General features: G+C 56.2%; 1 protein-coding gene across 10 annotated transcripts in view; it reads left to right on the forward strand.

Moving 5' to 3' along the window:
- The window catches only part of CACNA1B (calcium voltage-gated channel subunit alpha1 B), a 174984-nt gene that overhangs the window by 70637 nt on the left and 80344 nt on the right, over positions 1-24003 (forward strand). For 6 of the 10 annotated variants that reach the window (XR_007122284.1, XM_047700142.1, XM_047700141.1 and 3 more), the window contains 6 exons: positions 4995-5112; positions 7312-7379; positions 10340-10449; positions 13951-14013; positions 17692-18471; positions 19418-19635. Coding sequence is in view for 9 of the 10 variants with exons in the window: in XM_047700142.1 (XP_047556098.1) it covers positions 4995-5112; positions 7312-7379; positions 10340-10449; positions 13951-14013; positions 17692-18471; positions 19418-19635 (1357 nt within the window). In the remaining variant the exon portion in view is untranslated. Of the gene's footprint in view, positions 1-4994; positions 5113-7311; positions 7380-10339; positions 10450-13950; positions 14014-17688; positions 18472-19417; positions 19636-24003 lie in introns of all 10 variants that reach the window. The other 4 variants (XM_047700148.1, XM_047700146.1, XM_047700149.1 and 1 more) reach the window with 2 other exon arrangements.

Consider the following 24003-nt stretch of genomic DNA (forward strand, 5'->3'; position numbering starts at 1 on the left):
GTTCTGGTAATTTTATGAGTGAATTCTTTGAAAATTTAAGAAAGACGTTATTCCAGTTGTATGCGGATGACTCCAGAGAAGACAAAAAGGAAGGTACCAGCTGGCTTTATGAGTCTAGAATCACCGTGATAAAAAACCCTCACCACACTAATGTGGGTCTGCTGCTTGTGACTTACAGGAAGAGACCACAGCAGGGGGTGGGTGTAACACAGCTGAAACTTTTATTGCAGTAAATAAGGAGATCACAAGGAATACTTCTCAAGCCAGGACTCCATGTAGGGGTAGCGGGTTCCTTTGGGTTAGGGTTCAGTTGAATATTCAGAAAGGGGAGCTTTGTCAGTGGATAGACTTCTCCCTGGGGAGGAGGAGGGCAGCGGGCATAAGGTCACGCATGCATACTCAGGACACATGCACCGTATGTTGTGCTCATGGGGTCTGGGCTCCAGTGTGAAGTGTGACTGCTGACGGCACGGGACAATTTGGTTATCCACAGAACACAACAGGAAGTGGGGTCCTACTTTGTTCTATATTTGAAATGAGTTTGTAGACTAAGACCTGAATGTGAAGAGCAAATCTGAAATTTTAGAAGGTGCACAGGAGTGTAATGGCACCAACTCAAGGTAGGGAAGTCCTTTTTTTTTTTTTTTAAGATTTTATTTATTTATTTATTTGACAGAGAGAAATCACAAGTAAGCAGAGAGGCAGGCAGAGAGAGAGGAGGAAGCAGGCTCCCTGCTGAGCAGAAAGCCCGATGTGGGGCTCGATCCCAGGACCTGGGATCATGACCTGAGCCGAAAGCAGTGGCTTAACCCACTGAGCCACCCAGGTGCCCCAGGGAAGTCCTTCTTAACATACAAGAAGCACAGATCATAAAGGAAAACATTGACAAATTTGACGGCTAAAATAGACCTTTCTGTGCATCAAAAGACACCATGAAAAGGTTTAAAAAAAGTCATAAACTTGGAGAAGACATTTCCATAGTTTTAGAATAATCACTGACGTGTCCAGGTCTGCCAGTCAAAGAGAAAAGAAAATGTCATAGCGAGAGACAGAGTGTAAACCTGCGGCATCTCACAGGAGGGGAAGCTGGGCTGACGAAAAAGCCTGTGAGAACCATTACTAGTGCTGCTGGAGATGCAAGTTAGACCCACCACGAGACAACCTCTCCACCCGTCAGCGGTGCAGAAGTTAAGAAATCCAATACCAAGTTTTAGGGAAGATGTGGAGAAATGGAGATTCCTCTAGGCTCGTTGGGTTGGTCGCCCACTGGGGTAGAGTAATGTCATAAAATCTAATAACTAGAACTTGCATATGCGTGCTTCCTGTTGTGGGTCTGTGCTCTGCAGCGTCTCCCGCCAGGCCACACAAGGAGACGGGGAGGCGTGGGAGACAGGCATTGTAGTGTCCTTAGAGGAGCAAATAACTGGGTGTTGCCAGCGATGCCCATTGTCACAAGCATGGATAGGAAGAGTGTGTTGTGGTTTCTGTACAACAGGAACACGAATGACCTAGAATTAAATGTGTTAACTCGGATGGATCTCACAAGTATAATATTAGGCAAAAAAAGAGCAAGATTCAGAAAAATACACAGCATATGATACTACTTAAATAAGGATGAAAACATGAAAAACAATATCGTCTATGGCATCTATGCAGTGAAAATGGAAACGCTTGCCTGCGAATGAGGAAGACCAGATGCAGGCGCTGTGCCGCTGGGAGGCTGGGGGTGTTCCAGTGGGGGGATGCCTCTCCCTTTGACGGCTCTCAAGCCCGGTAGTCGGTACATGGAGGTCTGCTGGGAATTCCCCATCCTTCCTTTCTAAGTGTTTGAAAGAGGACTGAAATAAAGCGTTGAGGGATACAAAAAGTTAAACAAAGTAGAAATCATCTGCAAGAAAGCTGGTATGATACTAAGATCAGCCAAAGTTTGGGGCGCCTGGGTGGCTCAGTGGGTTAAGGCCTCTGCCTTCGGCTCGGGTCATGATCTCAGGGTCCTGGGATCGAGCCCCACATCGGGGTCTCTGCTCGGTGGGGAACCTGCTTCCTCCTCTCTCTCTCTGCCTCTGCCTACTTGTGATCTCTGTCAAATAAATAAATAAATAAATCTTTAAAAAAAAAAAAAAGATCAGCCAAAGTTCAAGTTAAGGGAGAAAAGCTTTGGTAAAAATGAGTGCATTCCATAACAACAGAAAGAAGGCAGTGATCGTGGGCCAGCATGACCTCACAGCACCCTGAGCAGCAACGGATAGAAGCCCGTGGACGTCCCCACCTCACACGAGGTTTGGGATACGTTTCTGTCAAAACGTAGGATGAGGTGAGGTCTGTGGAGCTCTTCACCCAGTGGACGGTGAACAAAACAGTCTTCATTTGGGACACAGGATGGTCATGGAAACTGACCACTTGTTAAGTCACCCAGGAAATTCCTACAGGTGTTGAGGAATTGTCATCCTGTAGAGCACATTCTTAATGGAATATAAATAAACATATCATGTGTAAGAAGTTGTTTGAAACCTTCCCCAGATTTGAAAGCTGAAGGACCGAGCTAAACAAGACTCCACAACAGACTCACAAAATGGTTAGATGTGAATTATGACGTCCAGACTTATGGAATGAGACAGAAGCGATACTTAGAGGAAAACCTACAACTTTAAATGCAATCATCAAAATAAAAGGAAGACTGGAAATAAAGTAGTGATGTTCTTGTCTTAAAAACCTAGAAAAGTGAACAGGTAAACAAAAGAAAAATTGAAAGCAGGAAAAAATGGTTAATAACACAAAACTAAAACACCAAAATGGCCAAATCGTAAAAAACTTGCTGTTGGGGGGACTAATACAGTAGGCAGCATCTCGGCAAGACCGGCCAAGAGAGAACGCACAGATGAAAACTAGAGACTGGGGGGGAGGCACGCATGCAGGGAAGGGAGAGATTATTTTAAGTCCCCAAAAATATTATGGCCAGAGATTTGAAAACTAAGGGGAAACATGCACTTTTATAGGAAAAACTCAAACACATAAATTAGCTCAAGAAGAAATTAAAAACCTGAATAGCATTCTAACCTGCCCTGGGCCTGGCACAGGTATAAGGTGATGTCCTACCTTAGATGTCCTACCTTAATGTCCTACCAAGGACATAAAATTCACTTGTGCTGCTGAACACGAGACCAACAAACAAAAATATAGCTTTCCTGTGACTTAACCATTCGATCAAAAAATTCAATTAAAAGGAAATATTTCATTCTAGAGGCAACAAAAGCTATAAGGCACCCAGGAATCTAGAAACAGTATGTAAGCCTTTTATGGGGGAAATTATGACTTGTTATCAAAGGGCCTACAGATCTGGGTACACAGGGGTATATTTATAATGAGGAGGGAGGCCCGAAAGTGGCAAAGGCATCTGTTCTCCTAATTTAATCTCTTGGAATTCAGCATATTGATAACGCGGAAGACTCAGCATCCAAGAACCGCCAAGACAATTCAGGAAGGTTTGCCTTACCATGGGTGAGAGTTTTCACGAAGCTACGGTGGGAGGGTTGGGATACGAGGACGAAACACCAGGAGAGCAGACGAGAGAAGCCAGAAACATGGCCAGGCTCAGTGGGAGGCTGGCCACAACAGGAGGAGGGGCCCAGGATAGTTTAAGCAGTAGGTCTGTAAAAGCTGGCTTTCCACTGGGGCAGAACGTCGGTCTTCATCCCCACGCGTACCCAGAGCAGGAAACACGGGCTCCAGTTGGCTTAAAAACCTAACTCTGAGAAACCACACTCTACAATGGTTTGAAGAAAATACAGAAGAGTATTTTTATTGCCTTCTAACGGAGAGGAATTTCTTAGATGCGTGGCACTTGGTCATAAAGCAGAAGCTGGGAGCTCTCCAGTGAGTAGTTCCTGCAGACAGAGGGCGGGAGCGAATGGGGACACTCTCGGAGGTCTCGAGGTCAGGGCGAGGAAGACCAGGCATCTGGGGAGGCCCTGGAGGACGGCCCCTGACCAGCTGGCCCTCTCGCTCCTCAGCCAGCAGCAGTGTCCCTGCAGGTGTCGCCTAGGACGCCTCTCTTCAGGGCAGAGGTGCACGTGGCCTGCCTCCTGGCCGTCCCCGGTGTGGGCAGACCTTCCGTGCGTGCGGTGAGACTCGGCTGCACAACCTCGGGGAGAAGGAAGGCAGCGGCGTGTGGGGGAGGGCCTGAGGGACACTGTGCACTGGGGGTCGGGAGTCAGGGGGTCTGTGTGCCTCGTGTGCGTGGACCTCAAAGATACGATCCTGGGTGAGGACGGCAAACTGATGAGTGGCATGTGTCGTCTGACGCCTTCCCGGGAGTGTTGGAACATGCGTGGTGAGTTTGGTTCATAGACACGTGTGCCGTGTAAGTGGAATTCTACTGACGTGGTTCCTCATCAGGTTTGTGATTGGGTCATCTGTCGGGAGTGACCACGGCCAGTGGGACCTGATGCCCATGGGACAGATGTGAGCAGTGTCCATTTTGATGGGTGGACACGTGAACGTCTCTTACATTCTCCTCCTGCACTTTCCCACATATACGGCAGCAAGGAGAGACCTGTTTCCTGACGGGCAGGGACTGCGTCTAGCCACCCTCTTTGCTGGACCCACCGTCTCCCAGACAACATCATGGCCCAGGAGGCTCTGGGGATGGGAGTCTGGCCTCCTCAGCCCGGCCCCCTTTCCCCAGCTCACGGCTACGGTTCTCCTCCATGCCTTTGCCCACCTTTCCCTTCGGCTTGGTGTTCCCTTCTGTTTTTGGCCAAAAAGCTGGAGTGTATGCGTCTCTCGGGGCCTGTGTCTTTCTGGAAGTTTCTCTGGAGGACCGTGGGCCACTTTGCCCTCCAGAAGCGCTGTCCTCTAGCAGCCTGTGTGTGTATGCGCACATGTGCCCCTGGGCTCTAGGGACACAGCCGTGTCTTGACCCTGAGCGTGCACCTGCGTGTGCCCGTGGGCGCAGGTGGTCAGGCAGGCGTGCCCTGTGGTGCTGTTCCCCACAGATCCTGACGGGAGAGGACTGGAATGCAGTGATGTACCACGGGATCGAGTCGCAAGGTGGAGTCAGCAAAGGCATGTTCTCCTCCTTTTACTTCATTGTCCTGACGCTGTTTGGAAATTGTATCCTTCTCTGGGGCTGGGGTGCAGCATGGCTAGTGCTTGGTCTGGGTCTGCCTCTCCCTCCCCCCCGCCCCGCCCCCGTGGGAACGGTGTGGCTCCTCCCACAGGGGAACTGGCTTAAGTATACACAGTGAATGTTCTGCAGGCAGCCTGAGCTGGGGGGGATCTGGAGGCTGAGGGAACCACATGCTACACGTCGGTCTGCAGAGGGGACGGGACGGTCAGGGGCAGGCGCAGGAGGGACGCTGTGGGGAGACATGGGCTTTGAACCCTGATGGCCGAGGGTCTGGTCTTGTTTTGTTGGCCCACTTTAATTCAGTAACTAAATTTTGGCACTGCTCCCTGCTGAACGTATCCTACCTGCAGAGAAATACGCAGCGAGGTTTCCCGTGCTGGGAGCCTGTTGGGCTCATGTTTCAGGACCTCAGGCCAGGAGGGTGTGTGTGGGGCCAGGGAAAGCCCAGGAGCTCCGTGGCAGCTCTGCCCTCAGTCCGGCCGCCGGGGAAGAGGAGGCTTCAGGGTCAGGACGTAGGAGGAGTGTAGTGGGCCAGGAGAGGGGGCGTGGATGTGGGCCCACTGCCCGGGAGGGAAATCCAGGCTGAGCAGGGACACTTGGGTCCTTAGAGTCTTCTGTACATCAGAGCCCCCGAGTGGTTGACGTGCAGGTTCCAGCCCACAAGGATGATGCCGCAGGCTCCCCCGAGAGTGCTGGTGCCGAGGTGGTGGCCGGGGGCCCCACTCAGAGACCGCTGCCCTAATACCCTGCAGGGCCTGGAGAAAGGGCGGAGCTGGCCCAAACAGGTGCGAGTCATCTTCTCCCAGACCGCCCTACGGCTCTGCCCTATTTCCCCACACGCACACCTGGACACTTGACCCTGTTTGTCTCTCCTTGCCCCTGCCTGGCTGGCTCTCCGCTGGCCTGGGACCCATGACCCTGCAGGCCTCCATTCACACCATCTGTCAGCTCTGGACCCCACGGGAGGGAGCCCTGCCTTTGTGGGGGCAGGAAACCCAGCAAGGAGGAGTCCGGGGGGTTGGTGGGGGAGTGTTTGTTTCACTGTTTAGCAGGTGGGTGGGACCTGGGGGTGGTTGACAGGAAACCCGGGAGTGGCCACCAGGGTTGTTGGAGAGGGAAGGAGCCTGCAGTGTTGACTCAAATGGTGGGGGGAGGGGTGGGGAATGAGTGCTGTCCAGAAGGAGGTGCTGCCCGCCCCCACCCCTGAGACCGAGCAGTGGCCTGGAGCTCATCACAGCTCATCCTGACCCTGCACGGTCAGGCCGGGGGTATCTGTGGTCAGGCCTCGTGCTGGCCAACAGGCGTCATTCCCTCTGCCTCTGTTCATCTCTCCGGCTGGGCCCTGAGCTCTGGTTCCTGGCCTTAGACCTGCTCTCCAGGTGTGGGAAGGCCTCTGAGGTGCTCGTGGCTGGGTTAGTGCAGGGAAGTGGATCCCAGCCTCGTGTCCCGTCCTCTGATCTGCTGGACCCCTGAGCAGCCTTGCCTATGAGGCAGTACCAGGGTACATGGGTCCCCTTGAGTCTCAGGGGCATCTCCCTGCCAGACTGGGACCTGACCAGCCACAGTCATCGCTGCTGGCCTTCTACAAGCCTGCTGCTCCTCACGGTTGGCCCTGGCGGAAATAGCTGCACCTGGGTTGGGTTGGGGGTGGTGCGTCCCCAGGCCTGTGGGGAAAGAGCTCTGTGCCGGGGCTCTGACTGGGGTGACCGTTCCCCCAGAGGACACCGGCCGGGTCTGAGATGGTCTGGTTGCCCTGGGGAGGGGCTGCTGCACCCTGGTGCTGGGCAGGGGGTTACAGATGGTGCCCAACGTACCACGCAAAAGGTCGCCCCGCTCCAAATGTCGGCAGTGCTGAGGGATGAGGTGACAGGGGAGGGCCCAGCTCTGCTGGAAAAGAGTGCAGGGACCGGCTGGTCCTGGGGACATGCTGCCCAGAGGCACACAGGACAGGAGCTTGTGGGAAGAGGCGGCAGCCCAGTCTGCTGGGCTTGGCTGTGTCTGGGGGTGACGGGCCAGTGGAGCAAGGGCACTGGAGGGGCATGTAGCCACCAAGGGAAGGAGGCTGAAGTCTCGTCAGGACCTGGGGAGAGGGGGCCCAGTTCTGCACGGGGGAAGCTGGGCTGTGACTGTGGGAGGCTGGGGGCTGGGGCAGAAGGTTCCCTTCCTTAGCTGGAGCCAACCAGACACTCTGCTGAATGTCTTCCTGGCCATTGCCGTGGACAACCTCGCCAACGCTCAGGAACTGACCAAGGTACGTGCATAGGGACACGGCCCACAGCCCATGAGGGACAGGGGGGTGGGGCAGCCACCCGTGTCCCACTGCGTGGGTCCAGAGGGCCCGCAGAGGGCCTGTTCAGGGTTAAGGACTCATGTGACCACTGTCCGGGCGAGTCTCCTCAAGGTCGCAGGCAGGTGGGAGTTAGGCTGCCGCTTGGGTGTGGTGATGGTGTGGAGGAAGCGTGAGAGATGCCAGGGCAGGAGGGGCAGCTCGTGGAGAAGCCGTGGCCTGGAAGGAGTGGCCGGAACAAGAGGTCCCGCCCAGAGAGAGCCTTGAGGAGTGGGGGCAGACTACTGGCCTGGGGGGACGGACCATGACGTGTATCAGGAGATGTGGCTGCGTGAAGTGGCAGGTTCCCCTCAGCCAGAGCCGCGTGTGCGGTGGAGACCCTGAAGGGAGGTGTGGGGTCCCTGTGATCATCCCTGGGTGGTGAGGGGGCCCCGGCGGTCAGTCCTGAGTGTGCATGGTTGAGCTGGGGCGGTCGCCGGGCAGTGCTGTTCTTCAAGGCTGGGCCTGGCTGGCTCCAGCAGGATCAGCTGCTGCCTCCTTGTCGGCGGGTGTGTGGCTCAGCAGGACGGCCTCTCGTCCCGGCGGGGGCCCAGTGGGCAGCCTCTAACACTCATCTCTCATCCTGGAGCCTGGCGGGCGGTGTGATTGTACACGTCCTCCCCTGTGGTTTCCTTCCCGAGGACACAGCCGTGGATGGGGCGGCTGGCTCTCCCGCGGTTCGGCCTCAGGCCTGTGCTTTGAACGAGCCCCAGCTCCTGGTGCAGAGGGTCCGGCCGCCTGTCAGGCCCCCTGCAGCAGAGGCCCCGTGTGCTTGCTTTCTCGGTGGAGTGCGTGCCCTGTGTGTGTCCCTCTCTGTGCGCGTGCCCGTGTGCTGGAGCTCACCCATGTGCACACCCCTGTGTGTGTCTGCTGCGGTCCAGCACAGATTGCAACGCCATTGCTGTCCTGGGGCCCAGCTAGACGCAGGCCTTCTGTGAGGAAGGCAGGTGCGGGACGAGTCTGCTCTCCGCAGAGGGGCCGCTTGGGCCCAGGGCTCCCGACCGTACAAGCCCTGCAGGGCCCCCACCGCCCCCTCCCTGCTCTCTGGAAGATGGGCTCCTGCTGGAGGAAGGCCTAGTCACGTGTCTTTCTTTGCTTCTGCTCAGACTGCCTCTTCTCCCAACCCAGGCTGAGGCTGTGCTGGTGCCTGTGGGTAGAGATGCCTCCCTTGCTCTGGCTGCTGCCTTCTGAGGACGTGGAAGTCCCACTGGCCTGCTCATTTCCATGTCAGCCTGGGCGAGACGGGCTCAGCCATCCAGAAGTTGCTTGAGAGTGACAGTCTGAGACTCCTGGCTGGGCTGCTGGGGTGGGGCCAGGGGGCCCTGCATCCACAGAACACATCTTGGGGTCCGGATTTCCGGGTCCCCAAGAACTGGTGGTGCCCAGGAGCCCTGGTGGTCTGAGCACTGGCTGTCTTGGGGCAGGGGTGAGCTTGCGTCTGAAGTTGTCACTGTCTCTTCCAGCTGTGCTGCAGTGAGGACACACCAGGAGGCCATGTCCTTGGGGCCCTGTTCTCCATGCACAGATAGCCTGTCCGATGGCCCCTTGGGGCCATCTGCCCCAATTCAGGAATTCCCCTAACGTGGCAGCTGGGGCAGGTAGAGACCTAGCTGTGTCTGGCTGGAGGGTTTCTGGGTCCTTCCTGTACGTTCCCACAATGTATTACAGCATCACATTCTTTTCAAAGTGGAAATAAACTGAGTGGAGTTTGTAGAAGCTCACCCTTTGGCCTGGAGGGCTGGGGACGAGGATGGCATCTACAGCTTGAAGAAGGGCCTTGACAGGGCTTCTGTGGTAGTTTGCCTGCTCTGTGGATTCTGAAGCTTGAGGACATCTTGCTGGGAAGTCTGTAGGCAGCTAACGGTCTTAGTTCTGGCCATTTGGGGGGCCTCTAGGAGAAAATTTATGGACATTTTGGGCCACACTGGGAATGTCACTTTCCATGGAAGCCAGGTGGGCTCGGGATTGGGGTATTTGGGGAAATACGGGTGGTCTCTGCAGTCTAGCTGAGTGACATGGAGGCCTTAGTTTCCCTCCGTGGGCCCACGGGCACAGCCCCGAGCTTTCATCCAGATCCCAGGAGCAGAGCATGTTGGTTCTTCCTGGAGACCTGGGGTCAGACCAGAGGGTCTGCCTAGATGTCCACTGTCCTTCTCATGGGAGGCAGAAGCAAGGTATCTGCACGTGTGTTGGAGAGTTGCGGGTCCTCCCCAGGAGCTTGGTGGTGGAGGGAACACAGGCACTGTGAGTGGCTATCCAGGTGGACACAGGGAGGGACTTGCCACAGCCACAGCTGGAGACGGGTAGACCCATGTGACCTGATGGGTCCGAGGAGGAAGAGCTCAAAGGCTAGGAGGTGGTCCTGCTAGATCCACTCCTGCTGATGATTCCTGTGAGTGATGTGGGGCCGGGATCCAGGCTCAGGGTGCAGAGTTCTGCCCCTTGCCTTTGCTCACAGCTTCAGGGCAGAGGCTTTGTTCAGGTGGGATAGGTTCTCCTCAGGCGGAAGGGCAGTGGGTGGGGGAAAGGAGGATGGATTTGCATTCTGATGGCGCCGAGTGGGAAATGTTGTGGAACAGACACGCAGGCAGCAGCTGGGTCCCTGTGGCTGGAGCTCACAAGTGGGGTGGACATCACCAGCTGTGGCACCCTGGCAGATGGCCCATGGCAGGTCTATAGGCAAGATTCTTGGGGACTGTTGCCTTGAGTAGCAGGCATAGAAGGGGGTCCCTGATGGCTGCCAGAAAGCTTGTGTGGAATTGGTGCTCAGGGCTGGAGCCGCTGCCCGGCCCCCAGGTGCAGAGGGCAGGAAGGACTCAGAGGCCATGGCGGGGGGAGCTGATGTGGTGAGAGTAGACGCATCACACTTCTGTCTGTTCAAACAGGACGAAGAGGAGATGGAAGAAGCAGCCAATCAGAAGCTTGCCCTCCAAAAGGCCAAAGAAGTGGCTGAAGTCAGTCCCATGTCTGCCGCCAACATCTCCATCGCTGCCGCGTAAGGCTCTTGGTGGGAGGGAAGGCAGGTGGCGGGGGTCGCTGCCGTCTCGGGCTGGGTCCTCCACAGGACGTTCCTCCTGGGGGCTTTCTCAGAATCCCTTATATTGGCTGGAGCTTCTTAGGACGCAGCCCCCAGGAGCTGTGATGCGAGGGAATGGCTCCCCTCCTGGCTCCCTTCCTGCAGCAGCCTGCGAGCGCGTTCGCCGGGAAGAGCCCTGTGGCTTCTCCCCGTTCTAGGCGGAGGGAGGCGTGGCAGCGCATGGCCCTCTCTCCGGGGGTCAGACTGGCTCCCACTTGGTCCTCAGCGGGCTTGGGTGGCTCCAGGCCTCTGGCTGGACACGGGGTGTGAGTCGGGGGTCAGGTTAATGTATCTGTCCGGACTCCACTGTTTAGGGATGTGTTTTTGAGCCAGAAGATTCACGCCGCACGTCGGCAGCCCAGGAGACTTAATGCACTTCCCCAAAACATCTTCAAGGGTTCAGTACGGGGACAGAGGCCAAGGGAAGCCTCGAGGATGACAAAAGGTGAACGCAGGGCCAAGGCTTCCCCGGGGAAACTGGTCACCCTGAGGTTCCCCTGAGCCTCTAGGCACATTGCAAACCACAGTGGGAAGAATTGGGGCCTCAGAGTTGGGACAGAGGGCCCAGACCAGGGCCAAAGGCTGCTGTGTGCTGGGGGAGGTCCCCTGTGGTGGGTAGGGAGGACTGGGACTGAGGGAGGACATCTGGGCTAGTATCATGGTGGCCATGAGAGAGCACAGAGGAAGGAGCCCTCCTTTCACTGGAAGCTCGCTCTCCAGGACTGGCTGAGTGCACTCAGAGCTGGGGACTTGTCCTCGGTGCCACGGCCCACCCACCACAGACCTCCGATTTCCAACCCAGCGGGCCTCCCTCCCTCTCTCTGTTCCCCAGGAACAGCTCCAGGAACAGCCACAGTGAAACACACGTCCAGGCTGCTGAGTGTGTGTGCTGGCAGGTGGATGAGTTTGCAGGGAGAGCGGGTGTGCAGGTGTGAGAGAGGGCCCATGTCTGCTTGTGTGTGTGAGTACACGTGTGTTGTGTGTGTGTGCGTCGTAGTGGCCCTGTTCTTGTCCAGCGGTCCCCAGGAGGATGGCCTGTTTGCTAGGAAGGCCTTTGCAGAGGACCTGCCCCTCAGCTGAGCAGGAAGCACTGGCCTCTGGGGGAGAAGACGCTAGAGGAGGCCCCTGACCCCGGGGCAGGGATGCCGGGGGGCTGTAGAGAGTCGGGGAGGACTCAGCAGTCATTACTCAGACAGCTACTGGGGGCTCAGGGCTTAGCTGTCTCTGGGTTGTTGGGCTGATTCGGTGAGTTGGACGGCATGGTCCTGGGCTTGCTTGGTGGTGACCCGGCAGACGGCCCTTCTCGGGAGCTTTGTAGCTGCTGGCAGTCTGCATTAGCAGAGGGAGCTGGTGAGCCTCTGACCCATTCCTGGGCCTGTGGGTTTCTCTTCAGCATTTGCCTTCTCTGCATTTAGAGGGGGTGCTGTCCCATGGGCCCCATCCCTGCCAGAGCTGCCCGTGACTTAGGGATGTAGGGCAGGGCGTCTGTTCCCATCGGGCTGACAGCTCTGGGCAGCAGGTGCTGGGACCCTTGGCACAACCAGGGAGAACTTGTCAGGCCACCAAGAGCGATCTGGGTGCTCTTCCTCCGTCCCTGTCTTCCTCCGAGGACACTGCTCGGTAGCCACGAGGCTGCAGACGGGCACACCCAGGCCCAGGGTGTGTCACAGTTCTAGCTGTGGGCCTGACCACCACCTGGTGCTTCTTTTCTCCCGGGCGGAGCTCCCTGGGAGGCACAGGTATTCTCCCTCACGGTGGGGCCTGAGCTTGGTGTCCACTCATTCCTGCCGTGCCAGCCTGGGTGTGTGCCGGCCTTGGCCTCTGTGCTCCCCCTTCTTGGGCATGTTCCTGGGATGCAGCTTTGGGCCTTTGTCCCCTGTGGCATGTCCTCCGTGTGCCTCCATCGGATGGCGGTCGGTCTGATGTGGTCACTGGAGATCCTGTCCTGGGGATGAGGTCTGAGCTCTGGGCGTGTGGTGTTGGCTTTCCTCTCTGTCCGTTGCCCCCCACCCTCCTAGCTGTTTCTCTTCTCCCAGTGAATCGTGTTGGGTGGGTGAGCTTGTCTCCTGCTGCTGGTTGGGCTGTGAGTGAGGCCCTGAGTGACACTCACCTTGACTCTGCCCCCCTGTAGCCAAGCCGTGTGGTCTGTGAGGCAGGAGGACTGGTCCAGAGGCTGTGGCACCCTGGGAGCAGAGGGGCCCTTACTGCCCTCAGTGTTCGACGGATTCCCTGGGTTCTGTGAGACTGTGCTGAGCCCGAGGGGCGGGGCTCCTGCCTCCTCAGAGTATGTCCCCGTCCTCTGGAGTTGGGCTATTGCCTCAGGTGATGGCCCCCCTTCAGGCTCCTAGCAGGGAATGGATGCTAAGGCTGATGTGGTCTCCTGCTTCTCCATGTTTGGTCACCCTTCTCCTCGCCTGCACTCTGAATGCTGACGCACACTCACCATTCACTCAGGACGCCCAGCACTCACTGTCACGTATGTTCACACCCAGTACCACACATGCTCACTCACCTCACACGTGTCCACACACTCGCATGCATGCTCATACGCACACACCGCACGTGCACTCACACCCAGTTGCACACCCACCCACACCCACACACCTCTTTGCTCCTGGGACCTGTAGGAGGGTGAATTGTTCTGAGCCCCTCAGTGTGTAGACTCGGCCTTGAGAAGGAGGAGCTGGGAAGCGGTGGGGTCTTCCCCTAGGGGAACGACCTCAAAGGGGAAGGATCGTAGAGATTTCTGGTTTCTCTCTTGGTTTTGGGAAGGTGTCCAGAGTCTCTGGAAAACGGCTGAAGTCCCAGTGAGGAGGTGGGTTGGTGATGTAGCCTGTGTGCCCCTGGGAGCGTCAGGGTGAGCTGCAGCGCCCGGTTTGGAGCCCGAGGGGCCCAGGACTCAGGGGGGCAAGGACAGAGTGGGGCAGGCAGGTGGCAGGGCTCGGGGGGAGCCCAAAGGTAAGGTGTCCTGCCTTAGCTGGCTTTGCTCTGTCTCAGAGGCAAGGCAAATGCACAGGTTGTCCCACGGCAGCCCCGTGGCAGTGGGACACACAATGGCAGGCAAGAGCCATTTGGAATTCAGGGACGCTAGGCGCTGGCTCCTTCCAAGGCCTATGCCGTGCGTGGGGCTGGGGGTGCCAAGCTGTGGGGCTGGCCCCGACCGCAGCTTCTTGCCCTCCGGCCGTGGGGAGGGTGCTGTGCTCCTTTTTGTGTCATTGTCCCGCCCGATGCTCTTTCTTTCTCAACTTCTCTTTTACCCCGAGGTCTCAGCTGGTGCCGTTCTGATGGACGCGTCCCCGGCCTCCTGCCCAGACGCCCACCGCCTGTGCCCTGACCTGATGTGGCTTAAACGTGTTCTGTGCCCTTAGAGCCCTCTCTGCTCCTCACTTCGGTTTTGTCTTGTTTCTTTTGCATGTGCAGTTTCGTAGCGCACACTCGGGGCGCCGTGCCTCACAGCTCATCTGTCTCCAGCGTAAACTCACCGTGAGTTCCTCTGCCGTGACACCCTCTGTGCCTTCACGGCGGCTACATGCGACACCCCCCACCCTAACCGCTTTCCCCTCCAGCCCCTTGCTCCGGGGCACTTCCAGGAAAGCCTTCTGCAGCCGGCGGGGGATGGTGGGCGCGCTTCCTCACGGTCCTGATGGGGGCGTCAGACTCTGCGCTCGGCCCTTCCTCTCCCTGCTGGTCCTCTTGTCTGCTGTCTGTCCCTGTGGCGTCTCTCTGGTGTCTTGGGCATTTTTCTCCTTCTCTTGAGGTGGCTGCTGCTGGGCTGCCATGGGCGCTGTGGCCCTTGTGTTTCCCCCAAGGGAGAGCATCCAGTCGGACTCACTGAGGACATTCACGGGGTCCTCCTGCCCCATCCTTTTTTGACTTGGGAGGGGATATATCTGGGACCCTTAGGAAGCGATCCTAGTGACAGCAGAGCTGCTTTCACGTTAGACCAGCCAGAGCCTGAGGTCGGCCGCAGAAACCCCAATGTGTCACTCTTGGAGGAGACACCCGTCTGCCTGGGGAGGAGGTCCTGGGATGGTTGCCTCCAGGGGCTTCCTCTCCAGGGTGAGGCGAGGCACTGCAGGTGGGCCATCTCTGGAACTGTTGGCTGTGGTCCGCCCACCTGGATGGGGCAGCAAGATGCCCTCTCTGGGGCCCAGTAGTGTGGGAGTGCTGGCCCTCTCTGAGCCACCTGCTCCCTGCTTGGCCGGCCTAGACCTGACACGGCTTGTTCACGGGCTGTGGGGACCCTGGTGTGTCCCAGGGTAAGAATGCTGGGTCCTGGATGACTGATTCCCAGGCTGGAGGAAGGTGTGGATGTCAGTACTGACGTGTCAACAGTGAGGGCTGCCTCCCAGTACCTGCAGCTGTGCACACCTGGCTCTCTCAGCCCAGAGACCCGAAGCGGGGTCGTGCCATGGACGCTCCTGTTTGGGCCTTGCAGGTGTCCACAAGGCCTGGGTTGGGTGTGGCCGAATAGGGCTCTGCCAGCAAGCTGGGGTTGAGGCACTGTGGGAGCAGCTCCTTGTGTGACTCCTTCAAGAGCCTTTTACAATAAGGAGTTGGTCTGGAATACTGTCACTGTGTTTCAGATGGTGGCCTGGCCCTTGCTCTCACATTCTTGGTGTTGTGAGCTCAGTGGAGCGGTGCAGAGACCTGGGTGGCCCACACTACTTCATGAACCAGACAAAGCAGGGACCGAACAGCAACCTGGTGCAGGTCAACTCAGACACCAGCAAGGAGGGGAGGCCTGCTGCACGGACTCCGAGGAAGCCAGACCTCTCTAAGCAGTGGGTGGGTGCAGACAGCTCCAGGTGTCGTTAGGGCCCGAAGAGGCAGGGCGACCCAGCAGGATCAGAGCCACAGGGACCTAGGGGGGCTGTGTGAGCCCAGCTGCTCCGTGTCTTGCTCCCCTGGGAAGTTCTGGGGGAGTCTGCTAGCTCCGTGGCACCCTATGTGTGACCGGACATGTCGTCCCTTCATGGAGTTTGGCTGGTCTCTGGGAGAGAAGGAGCTGCAGCTAGGGTCAGGGGGAGAGCAGAGCCGTGTCACCAGGAGCCTGTCCTGAGCTCCCAGCCTGCACATTGTCCCCACTGTCTTTATCACCTGTCTGTTCTGGCGGAGAACTGGCCCGAGGTCTTAGGCTGCACCCAGCCCTCACCTGAGGACCATGTGGCGCTGCGTCCCAGCCTGCATCAGGTGGCCAGGCTGGCTGTCGGCCCTCATGGGCTCCTGTCACCCATCTCACGTGGTTCAGCATTGTTCACTGTTGGGTCCTTTATTTTGGTGCCAGGCTGGGACGGGTAGGTCCCCTGGGCTCTAGGTTGAAGTCCAAGGAACGGAAACAGAAGGTGGGGGGGTCTGTTGCAAGGTGTCCCTGGGAGCAGGGAAGGACAGCTTTGATGGCTCAGAGGAGGCAGGCCAGGACCTGGTGAGGCAGTTGATGGTGTTGATTAGCAGATGGCCGGAGAGGCCACACTTGTCCCCCATGCATTGCCCTGCCTGCCCAACATAGGGGCTCCCAGGTGAGGGACCGACATCGTGCTCTTTGGCTTCCATTCTTGTGAGGCAGTGCCCTGGACATGGCTCCCTGCATTGGAGCCTGGAGTTCCCCTCCAAAGGGGCTGGATCTGGCATCACCCACTTCGTGCAGGCGAGCCGTAGGCACTGGGCTGTCCCCTCGCCCGGCCGCCTCTGGCTTTGCAGGTCAGCATGGCGCTCAGTGGCCCAGGGCCCTGATGCTGGTGGCCTGTCCAGCCTGGGCCCTGGTCTGGGTCCCCTCAGGCTGTGACTCTGTGCTCTCAGTGCAGTCAGGGGTCAGGCCAAGGCCTCACCTCTTTAGAGACCTTTTTTCTGTCTTGTCTTTGTACATGTCTGACCCTGGCTCCGTCAATGACTTGGCTGGAGGGCCATCTATGAGTCTAGGCTCAGTGTCTTCATCTGTGAAGTAGGGAGGTCGCGGTGAGGGTTGGAGGCAATGGGCTACTGCAGTTCACAGCACAGTGTGGCTCTGAACAATTACCACGACAGTAGGTCCAGAAACCTCCAGAGGCTAAAGGACAAGACTCTGGCTTCAGATGAGGTTCCTGCTTGGCCAGGGTGGGACTGGGGTCACCTACTTTGGAGGCCTTATTCAGCACAGATTCCAGAATGGAAAGGGTTTCTCATGTACCCTGGGCTGGGGAGCCCGACATGTGACTATGTGGATGAGGCTGTGGGGTGGTCAAACCTTGATGACCTGTGCAGGGACAGCTGAGCTTGGAGCACAGGCCACTCCTGGTGCTGGAGGGCTTCTCTGCGCTGGTGGAAGGAAGGGGCTCTCTGTGGAGCCAGGAGAGTGGAGGGCATTGAGGACCACAGGAGGGAGCGTCTCTAGCTCCAGACCTAACAGCTGGGCTCCTGGGAGCAAGTGGTCACTGAGCCGAGTGGCGGGTGCCTAGATGGGGTTGACCACCTTAGGGAGCAGTCCCAGCTTATCCTTTGGCCCTGAGAGGGGGCCACTGCCCCCCGGCCCCTTGCTCCCTGGGCTATGTCTACCCCGATCCTGGGGACCTGCCTCTGCTCAGGGCCTCTCACAGACACCACTGTCTCCTGGCCAGTGGCTGTTTTTCCAGAAGTGGAGGTGGAGAAGCCCCTCCCCGGGGAGCTCTGCTCCATGCTGAAGCAAGGCTAGCACCCCAGGGCGGCTGCAGGGGGCTCCCTGCCTCCTGCCTCTTCCTCAGTCCTGCCCCATTCGGACGCTGCCCCCCTCCTCTCCCTGTTGGCCTTCCTAGCCAGCAGCCCACCTGCCCTGGAAGCCTGTTTGCCACCTCGTGCTGGTGCCTGTCATTCCCACTGCCCTGCATCCCTTGGCCAAGGGCCCCTGTACAGCTGCTCCAGGGTGGCCTTGAGCCCCCCCACTGCCCACCAGCAGGCTGGTGCTCTCACAGTCGGTGGGGTCATGATGGGGTGGGGGCAGGGCCGAATTCTGGGCCCCCTGGGTGTCCCTTACTTGTTCTGCACCGGTTGTCGGGGGTCTCCAGGGCTCCTGCCCCCCCCACCCCCCCACCCCCCCCCCCACCCCCCCCCCCCCCCCGCCATCCCTCCATCACTGCGTCCATCCGTGGCTTCCCCTGCAAGGCAGAGCATGGGCGGGCACAGCCCTCACCGCTGGTCTCCCCGCAGCAGGCCGCAGAACTCGGCCAAGGCGCGCTCGGTGTGGGAGCAGCGGGCCAGCCAGCTGCGGCTGCAGAACCTGAGGGCCAGCTGCGAGGCGCTGTACAGCGAGATGGACCCCGAGGAGCGGCTGCGCTATGCCACCACGCGCCACCTGCGGCCCGACATGAAGACGCACCTGGACCGGCCGCTCGTGGTGGAGCTGGGCCGCGACGGGCCGCGGGTCCCCGCCGGGGGCAAGGCCCGGCCCGAGGGCGCGGAGGCCGCGGAGGGCGCCGACCCCCCGCCGCGCAGGCACCACCGGCACCGCGACAAGGCGGCGGCCCCGGCCCCCGCCCCGGCGGCAGAGCAGGAGCGGGCGGACGCCCCGAAGGCCGACGGCGGGGAGCCCGGGGCCCGGGAGGAGCGGCCGCAGCCGCACCGCAGCCGCAGCAAGGAGGCCCGGAACGAGCGCGGCCGCGGCCCGGGCCTCGAGGGCGGCCGGCGCCACCACCGGCGGGGCTCCCCGGAGGAGGCGGCCGATCGCGAGCCCCGGCGCCATCGCGCGCACCGGCACGCGCCCGACCAGGGCAAGGACGGCGGCGCGGCCAAGGGCGAGCGGCGAGCGCGCCACCGCGGCGGCCCCCGGGCCGGACCCCGAGAGGCGGGGAGCGGGGAGGAGCCGGCGCGGCGGCACCGGGCCCGGCACAAGGCGCTGCCTTCGCAGGAGGACGCGGAGAAGGAGGCAGCGGAGAAGGAGGGTGAGGGCGAGGAGCGCGACAAGGAGAAGGAGCTCCGGAACCACCAGCCCAAGTGAGGAAGCGCGCGTGCCCATGGTGGACCGTGCCGCTGGCTGGGGAGGGGCCGGGGTCAGGGTCCACAGGGTTGGGGGTGCAGAGCTGCCCAGCGGCCCTTGTTGCTGCTGGTCCCCCTGCCCTCTGTCTCCATCTCTCTTGTGGTGGTGACAATCCTGCCTTGATGGGGTGTCGTGTAGAACGCTTAAAACTGTGGGGGCGGGCAGGGTATGCTCAGTGAATGTCAGCCATTAGTCCAAGGCACCCAGGCGGGAAAGAGGACATGGGGAAAGTTGTTGGGACTGGTTTGGGACATGTTGGCGTGCGAAGAGTATAGTGGCCCAGGGAAAAAGAAAAACGTGGGGAGAGCCCGAGGAAGGCCTAAGGAGGCCACTGGGCCAAATGGTAGAAGGGAATAGGGCCAGGCTGTGTGGCCATGACACAGAGGGCTTCCTACCCTTCCACAGCAGCCTTGTTCAGCCTGCTTCTGGCTGGGCCAGGATCCGACTCTGACTGTGAGCAAGCTGGGGTAACAGGAGCCCCCGGACTAAGGCCAGTAGTCTGTAAGAACTCCTGCAGCTGGAGGTGACCATTGGGGTCAGCCCAGTCCAGGCACCGTCTCTGTGCAGAGCCCTGTGCTGGGCCTCTTGGACTGCTGGTGTTCTAGGCTCTCGGTGGAGTAGCTGAGGGAAACCCTCCTACCGGCTTCTTCATGCTGCAAACAGTTCCTTTTCTATACACACTGTGATGCCAGACGTGCCTGGTCTCCTGCCAGCGATGGACAGGAGAATCAGCCCTAAAAACATAGAAATGTACAAAGTGCTAAAAACCAGAGGAAATGCCAGAATAGCAGAGGAAGCAATTGGGGCTTTACTTGGTCGGCACGGGGGCACATGGAGCTGGGTTTTGCAGACTGAATAGCAGTTGGGGCTGCATCGGACTCTGACATGCATTCTTGGTTGCAGGGAGCCACACTGTGACCTGGAGGCCAGTGGACCAGTGGGTGCAGGCCCTGTGCACGCCTTGCCCAGCACTTGTCTGCAGAAGGTAGAGGAACAGCCAGAGGATGCAGATAATCAGCGGAACGTCACACGGATGGGCAGTCAACCCTCAGACTTGAGTGCCACTGTGCACATCCCGGTGACACTGACCGGCCCTCCTGGGGAGACCACGGCTGTTCCCAGTGAGTATCTCCCATCTGAGTGGGGCAGGGCCCACCTTGTGCAGGCCCTGTTGGCTCTCCCCCAGCCCCCTCCATGACAGCTGCTTGGGGATGGAGCCTGCCTGTGTGAACTGTCTCACCAGCTGGAGAGAAGGTCCTCCGTGCTCGGCGTCCATGCCTTGCTGTCTCTTTGTTTTCCAGTGGCCCCGAGGAGCACTATTACTATTCCATGTCACTTAAGTGCTATTGTCCTCCCTTCCAAAGATACTTGCAAGTTACCAGCTAAGCGCCAGCCAGGGTGTTAGTGCTGGGGGACAGCAGGAGGGAGTGGGACCAGGGCTGCCCTTGTGGGACTTATAAGTCTCATCAGGAAGACAGACCCTAAGATGGTCATGACGCTTCCTAGTTATGTGAAAGCTGCTACAGACCTTGGCCCCAGACCTGATGGGGGCTGGCAACTAGCCGGTGGTCTTCCCGTGACTTACGTGCTTTGTGACTCCTGCTCTGAGGTCCCCACAGGCCTTGGTCTGAGCTCTTCTTCCCCCTCCCTCCCACACTCCTGATTGAGCAGCTGCTCCCTGCCCAGCCATGTGCAGGCACTGAGGGTACGAGGCAAGCAAGAGGCTCTTTGTGTCTGCAGGTCACTCCATCTAGTAGGGACAGAGAGACCTGGAGGGGTCAGATACAGACCCCTCACACTGTGTGTAGCAGGTGCACAGATGACTTGTGAGCACAAAGATAGAGCACCTGGGGGCGGTTGGAGAGGGCCTGGCCGTGGAAGCTGAGCTCACGTGCAAGGTGTGATGAAGTTCAGTCTTGAGAAGACCAGGTGCCATGCAATGCTGGCCCGTGTTTGCAGATGTGTCCACACGCACAGGCATGTGCACACACCCCTCACCTCTTGGGCAGGTGCTCTCTTCTGGGGCCTGGGAACCAGTGTACCATGCCAGGGGTAGCTGGAGCAGCCCGCTCTGGCTGCTTTGGCTTCCCCCTGCCCTTTGCTTCCTTGCAAGAGAACTTTACCTGGTCCATTCTCTGGTTTCAGCTCTCACAGATACTAATGGGTCTGTGTTCCCAGACTCCTGGTCTGCTTCTCTCTGGCTTAAGCTTGAGGATGAGCCCAGGGTTCCCACCTGGCTTTTGTCCATGAGTCAGGTGCAGCCCCTCCTCCCCAACTCCTAGCAACCACTGATCTTTTTACCGTTTCTATAGTTCTGCCTTTTCCAGAATGTCATATAGTTGGAATCATACAGTGTACAGCCTTTTCCGATTGGGTTCTTGCGCTTACAATGTGCATGGAGGGTTCCACCATGTGTTCTCATGGCTTGCTAGCCCATTTCTCTCTAGCGGTGAAGAGTAACCCGTTGTCTGGCCGTTCCACAGTTGATCCATGCACCTGCTGAAGGACATCTTGGTTGCTTCCAAATTTTGGCAATTATGCGTAAAGCTGTTAGAAGCATCTATGTTCAGGATTTTGTATGGACATACACTTTCAGCTCATTTGGGCAGACAGCTAAGAGCATGACTGTTGGATTGTAAGGTAAGGTTGTGTTTAGTTTTGTAAAGAGCTGGTAGTCTAAGCAAGTGGCTGTACCGTTTGGCATTCCTGCCATCAGTGAGTGAGAACTGTTCCTCCAGCTCCTCTCCAGCATCCCGTTCTGTCAGTGTTTTGTGTTTTTGCCATTCTGATAAGTATGTAAGGGTATTTCCTAGTTCTGTTTGCAGTTCCCTAATGACACGTGACATTGAGCATCTTTTCATTTGTGTATTTGCCATCTGTATGTCTTATTTGGTGAGATAACTGTTCATACCTTTTGCTGACTTTTTAATTTTCTTATTTGAAAGAAAATTTGAGACTTAATTTTTTGAAGAGCAGTTTAAGGTTCAAAACAAAACAAAGAGGAAGGTACAGAGAGTTCCCATGACTCTGTGCCCCCACACAAACATAGCCTCCCCCATTATCCACATTCCCCATCAGATGCTGCGTCTGTTACCAGGGATGAACCTCCATGGACACATCGTAATCACCTGACATCTGTGGTTTACCTTTGCGCTCACTCTTGGTGTTGCCCATTCCATGGGTTTGGACAAAGGTACAATGACATATCGCCGTCACTGTAATATGACACAGAGTATTTGCCCTGCCCTAATAATTCTCTGTGCTCTGCCTCTTCATCCCTCCCCCTCCCCAACTTTAGCAACCACTTGATGTCTTTACTGACCATGGTTTTGCCTTATTCAGAATGCAGTATATTTAGAATCATATAGTACATAGCCTTTTTAGACTGGATTCTTGCACTTACCAATATGTATTTAAGGTTCTTCCGTGTCTTTTCATGTCTTGAAAACTCCTTTCTTTTTGGCACTGAGTAATATTTCCATTGTCTGGGTGTTCCACAGTTTATCCATTCATCTACTGAAGAACATCTTGGTCGCTTCTAAATTTTGGCAATTGTGTATAAAGCTGTTAAAAACATCTGTGTGTAAGATTTTGTGTGAACTTGATTTCAGCTTCTTTGGGCAAATACCAAGGAGAGTAAATGGCTCGATCATATGGCAAGAGTGTGTTCATTTTTGTAAGAAACCACTGAACTATCCGTACCATTCTGCATTTTACTACTAGTAACGTACAAGCGCTCCCATTACTCCACATCCTTGCCAGCATTTGGTATGGTCAGTGCTCTAGATTTTGGCCATTCTATAAGTGTGTAGTGGCACCAAATTGTTTTAATTTGCATTTCCCTAATGATGTGTGATGTGGTACATTGCTTTTATATACTTATTTGCAATCTGCATTATCTTTTTGGTTAAGATCTTTGGTTGTTTTTAAAATTAGGTTGTTTTCTTGTTTTCGATTTTTTAGAGTTCTTTGTAAATTTTAGATAACACTTCTTTTCTTATCAGCTGTGTTTTTTGCAGCTTTTCCCCTCCCGTTTGTGGCTCATCTAATTGTTCTCTTGATGTTGTTTCTCACAGAGCAGAATTTATTAACTTCAGTCCAGCTGATCCATTATGTCTTTCATGGCTCACGTGCTTGGTGGTGTATCTAAAAGGTCATCATAAACAAGGTCATCTAGGTTTTCTGCGATGTCATTCCCCTAGGGGTTTCATGGTTCTGCATTTCACATTCAGGCCTACGAGCCATTTTGACCTAACTTTTGTGAAGGGTATAATGTCTGTGTCTGCGTTCATTCCCACATGCAGACATCCGGGGTTGTAGCTCCAGCTGTTGAAGAGGTGGTCTTTGTCCCACTGATTACCTGTGCTTCTTTATCTTGATGATCAGATGGCTCTGTTTCCGGAGTCTATTTCTGAGCTCTCTACTCCGTTCTGTTGTTCTGTTTGTCAGTTCTGTCACCGAGATGGCACTGTCTTGACCGCTGTAACTTTGGAGGGAGTCTTAAAGTTGGGTGCCATTGGTCCTCTTTGTTCTTCTCCTTCTATGTTGAAATGTTGGCTGTTCTGGGTCTGTTGCTTCCCCATATAAACTTTAGAATTGTTTTGCTGATATCCATAAAATAACTTGATGAGATTTTGAGTGGGATTGCATTGAGTCTACAGGGCAAGTTGGGAAGAACTGGCACTTTGGCAGTATTGACTCTTCCTGATCATGAACAAGGAACATTTCTGTCTTTACTTAGTTGTTTGATTTCATTCATCAGAGTTTCAGTTTTCCGTATGTAGGTCTTGTACATATTTTGTTAGATTTATACCTAAGAATTTCATTTTGGGGGGAGCTAATATAAATGATAACATGCTTTTAATTCCAAATTGCATTTATTCATTGTTGATAAATAGGAAGGTAATTGACTTTTGTGTATTAACCTTGTATCCTGCAATCTTGCTAAAGTCACTTTTAAAAAAAAGATTTTATTTATATATTTGACAGAGATCACAAGCAGACAGAGAGGCAGGCAGAGAAAGCGGTGGGGGGTGGGAAGCAAACTCCCTACTGAGCAGAGAGCCCAACTCCGGGCTCGGTCCCAGGACTTGATCAAGACCTGAGCTGAAGGCAGAGGCTTAACCCACTGAGCCACCCAGGCACCCCATTAAAATCACATTTAGTGCGAGGAGTTTTTTTGTTGATTCTTTTGGATTTTCTATATAGATATCACATTATCTGTGAAAAAGGACAGTTTTATGTCTTCCTTCCCAATCTGTATATGTTTTATTTCCTTTTCTTGCCTTATTACTTTAGCAAGGACATCCAACATGATGTTGAAAGGAGTGGTGAGAGGTGACATCCTTGCCTTGTAGACCTGATCTTAGTGGGAAACTTCAAATTTCTCATCATTAAGCAGGAGGTGAGCTGTCGGTTTTTTAAAGATAGTCTTTATCAAGTTGAGAAAGTTCCCCTCTATTCCTAGTTTTCTGAGAGTTTTTGTGATT

This window comes from Lutra lutra, chromosome 13 (genome assembly GCF_902655055.1).
Source record: "Lutra lutra chromosome 13, mLutLut1.2, whole genome shotgun sequence".
Classification (NCBI taxonomy): Eukaryota; Metazoa; Chordata; class Mammalia; order Carnivora; family Mustelidae; genus Lutra; species Lutra lutra.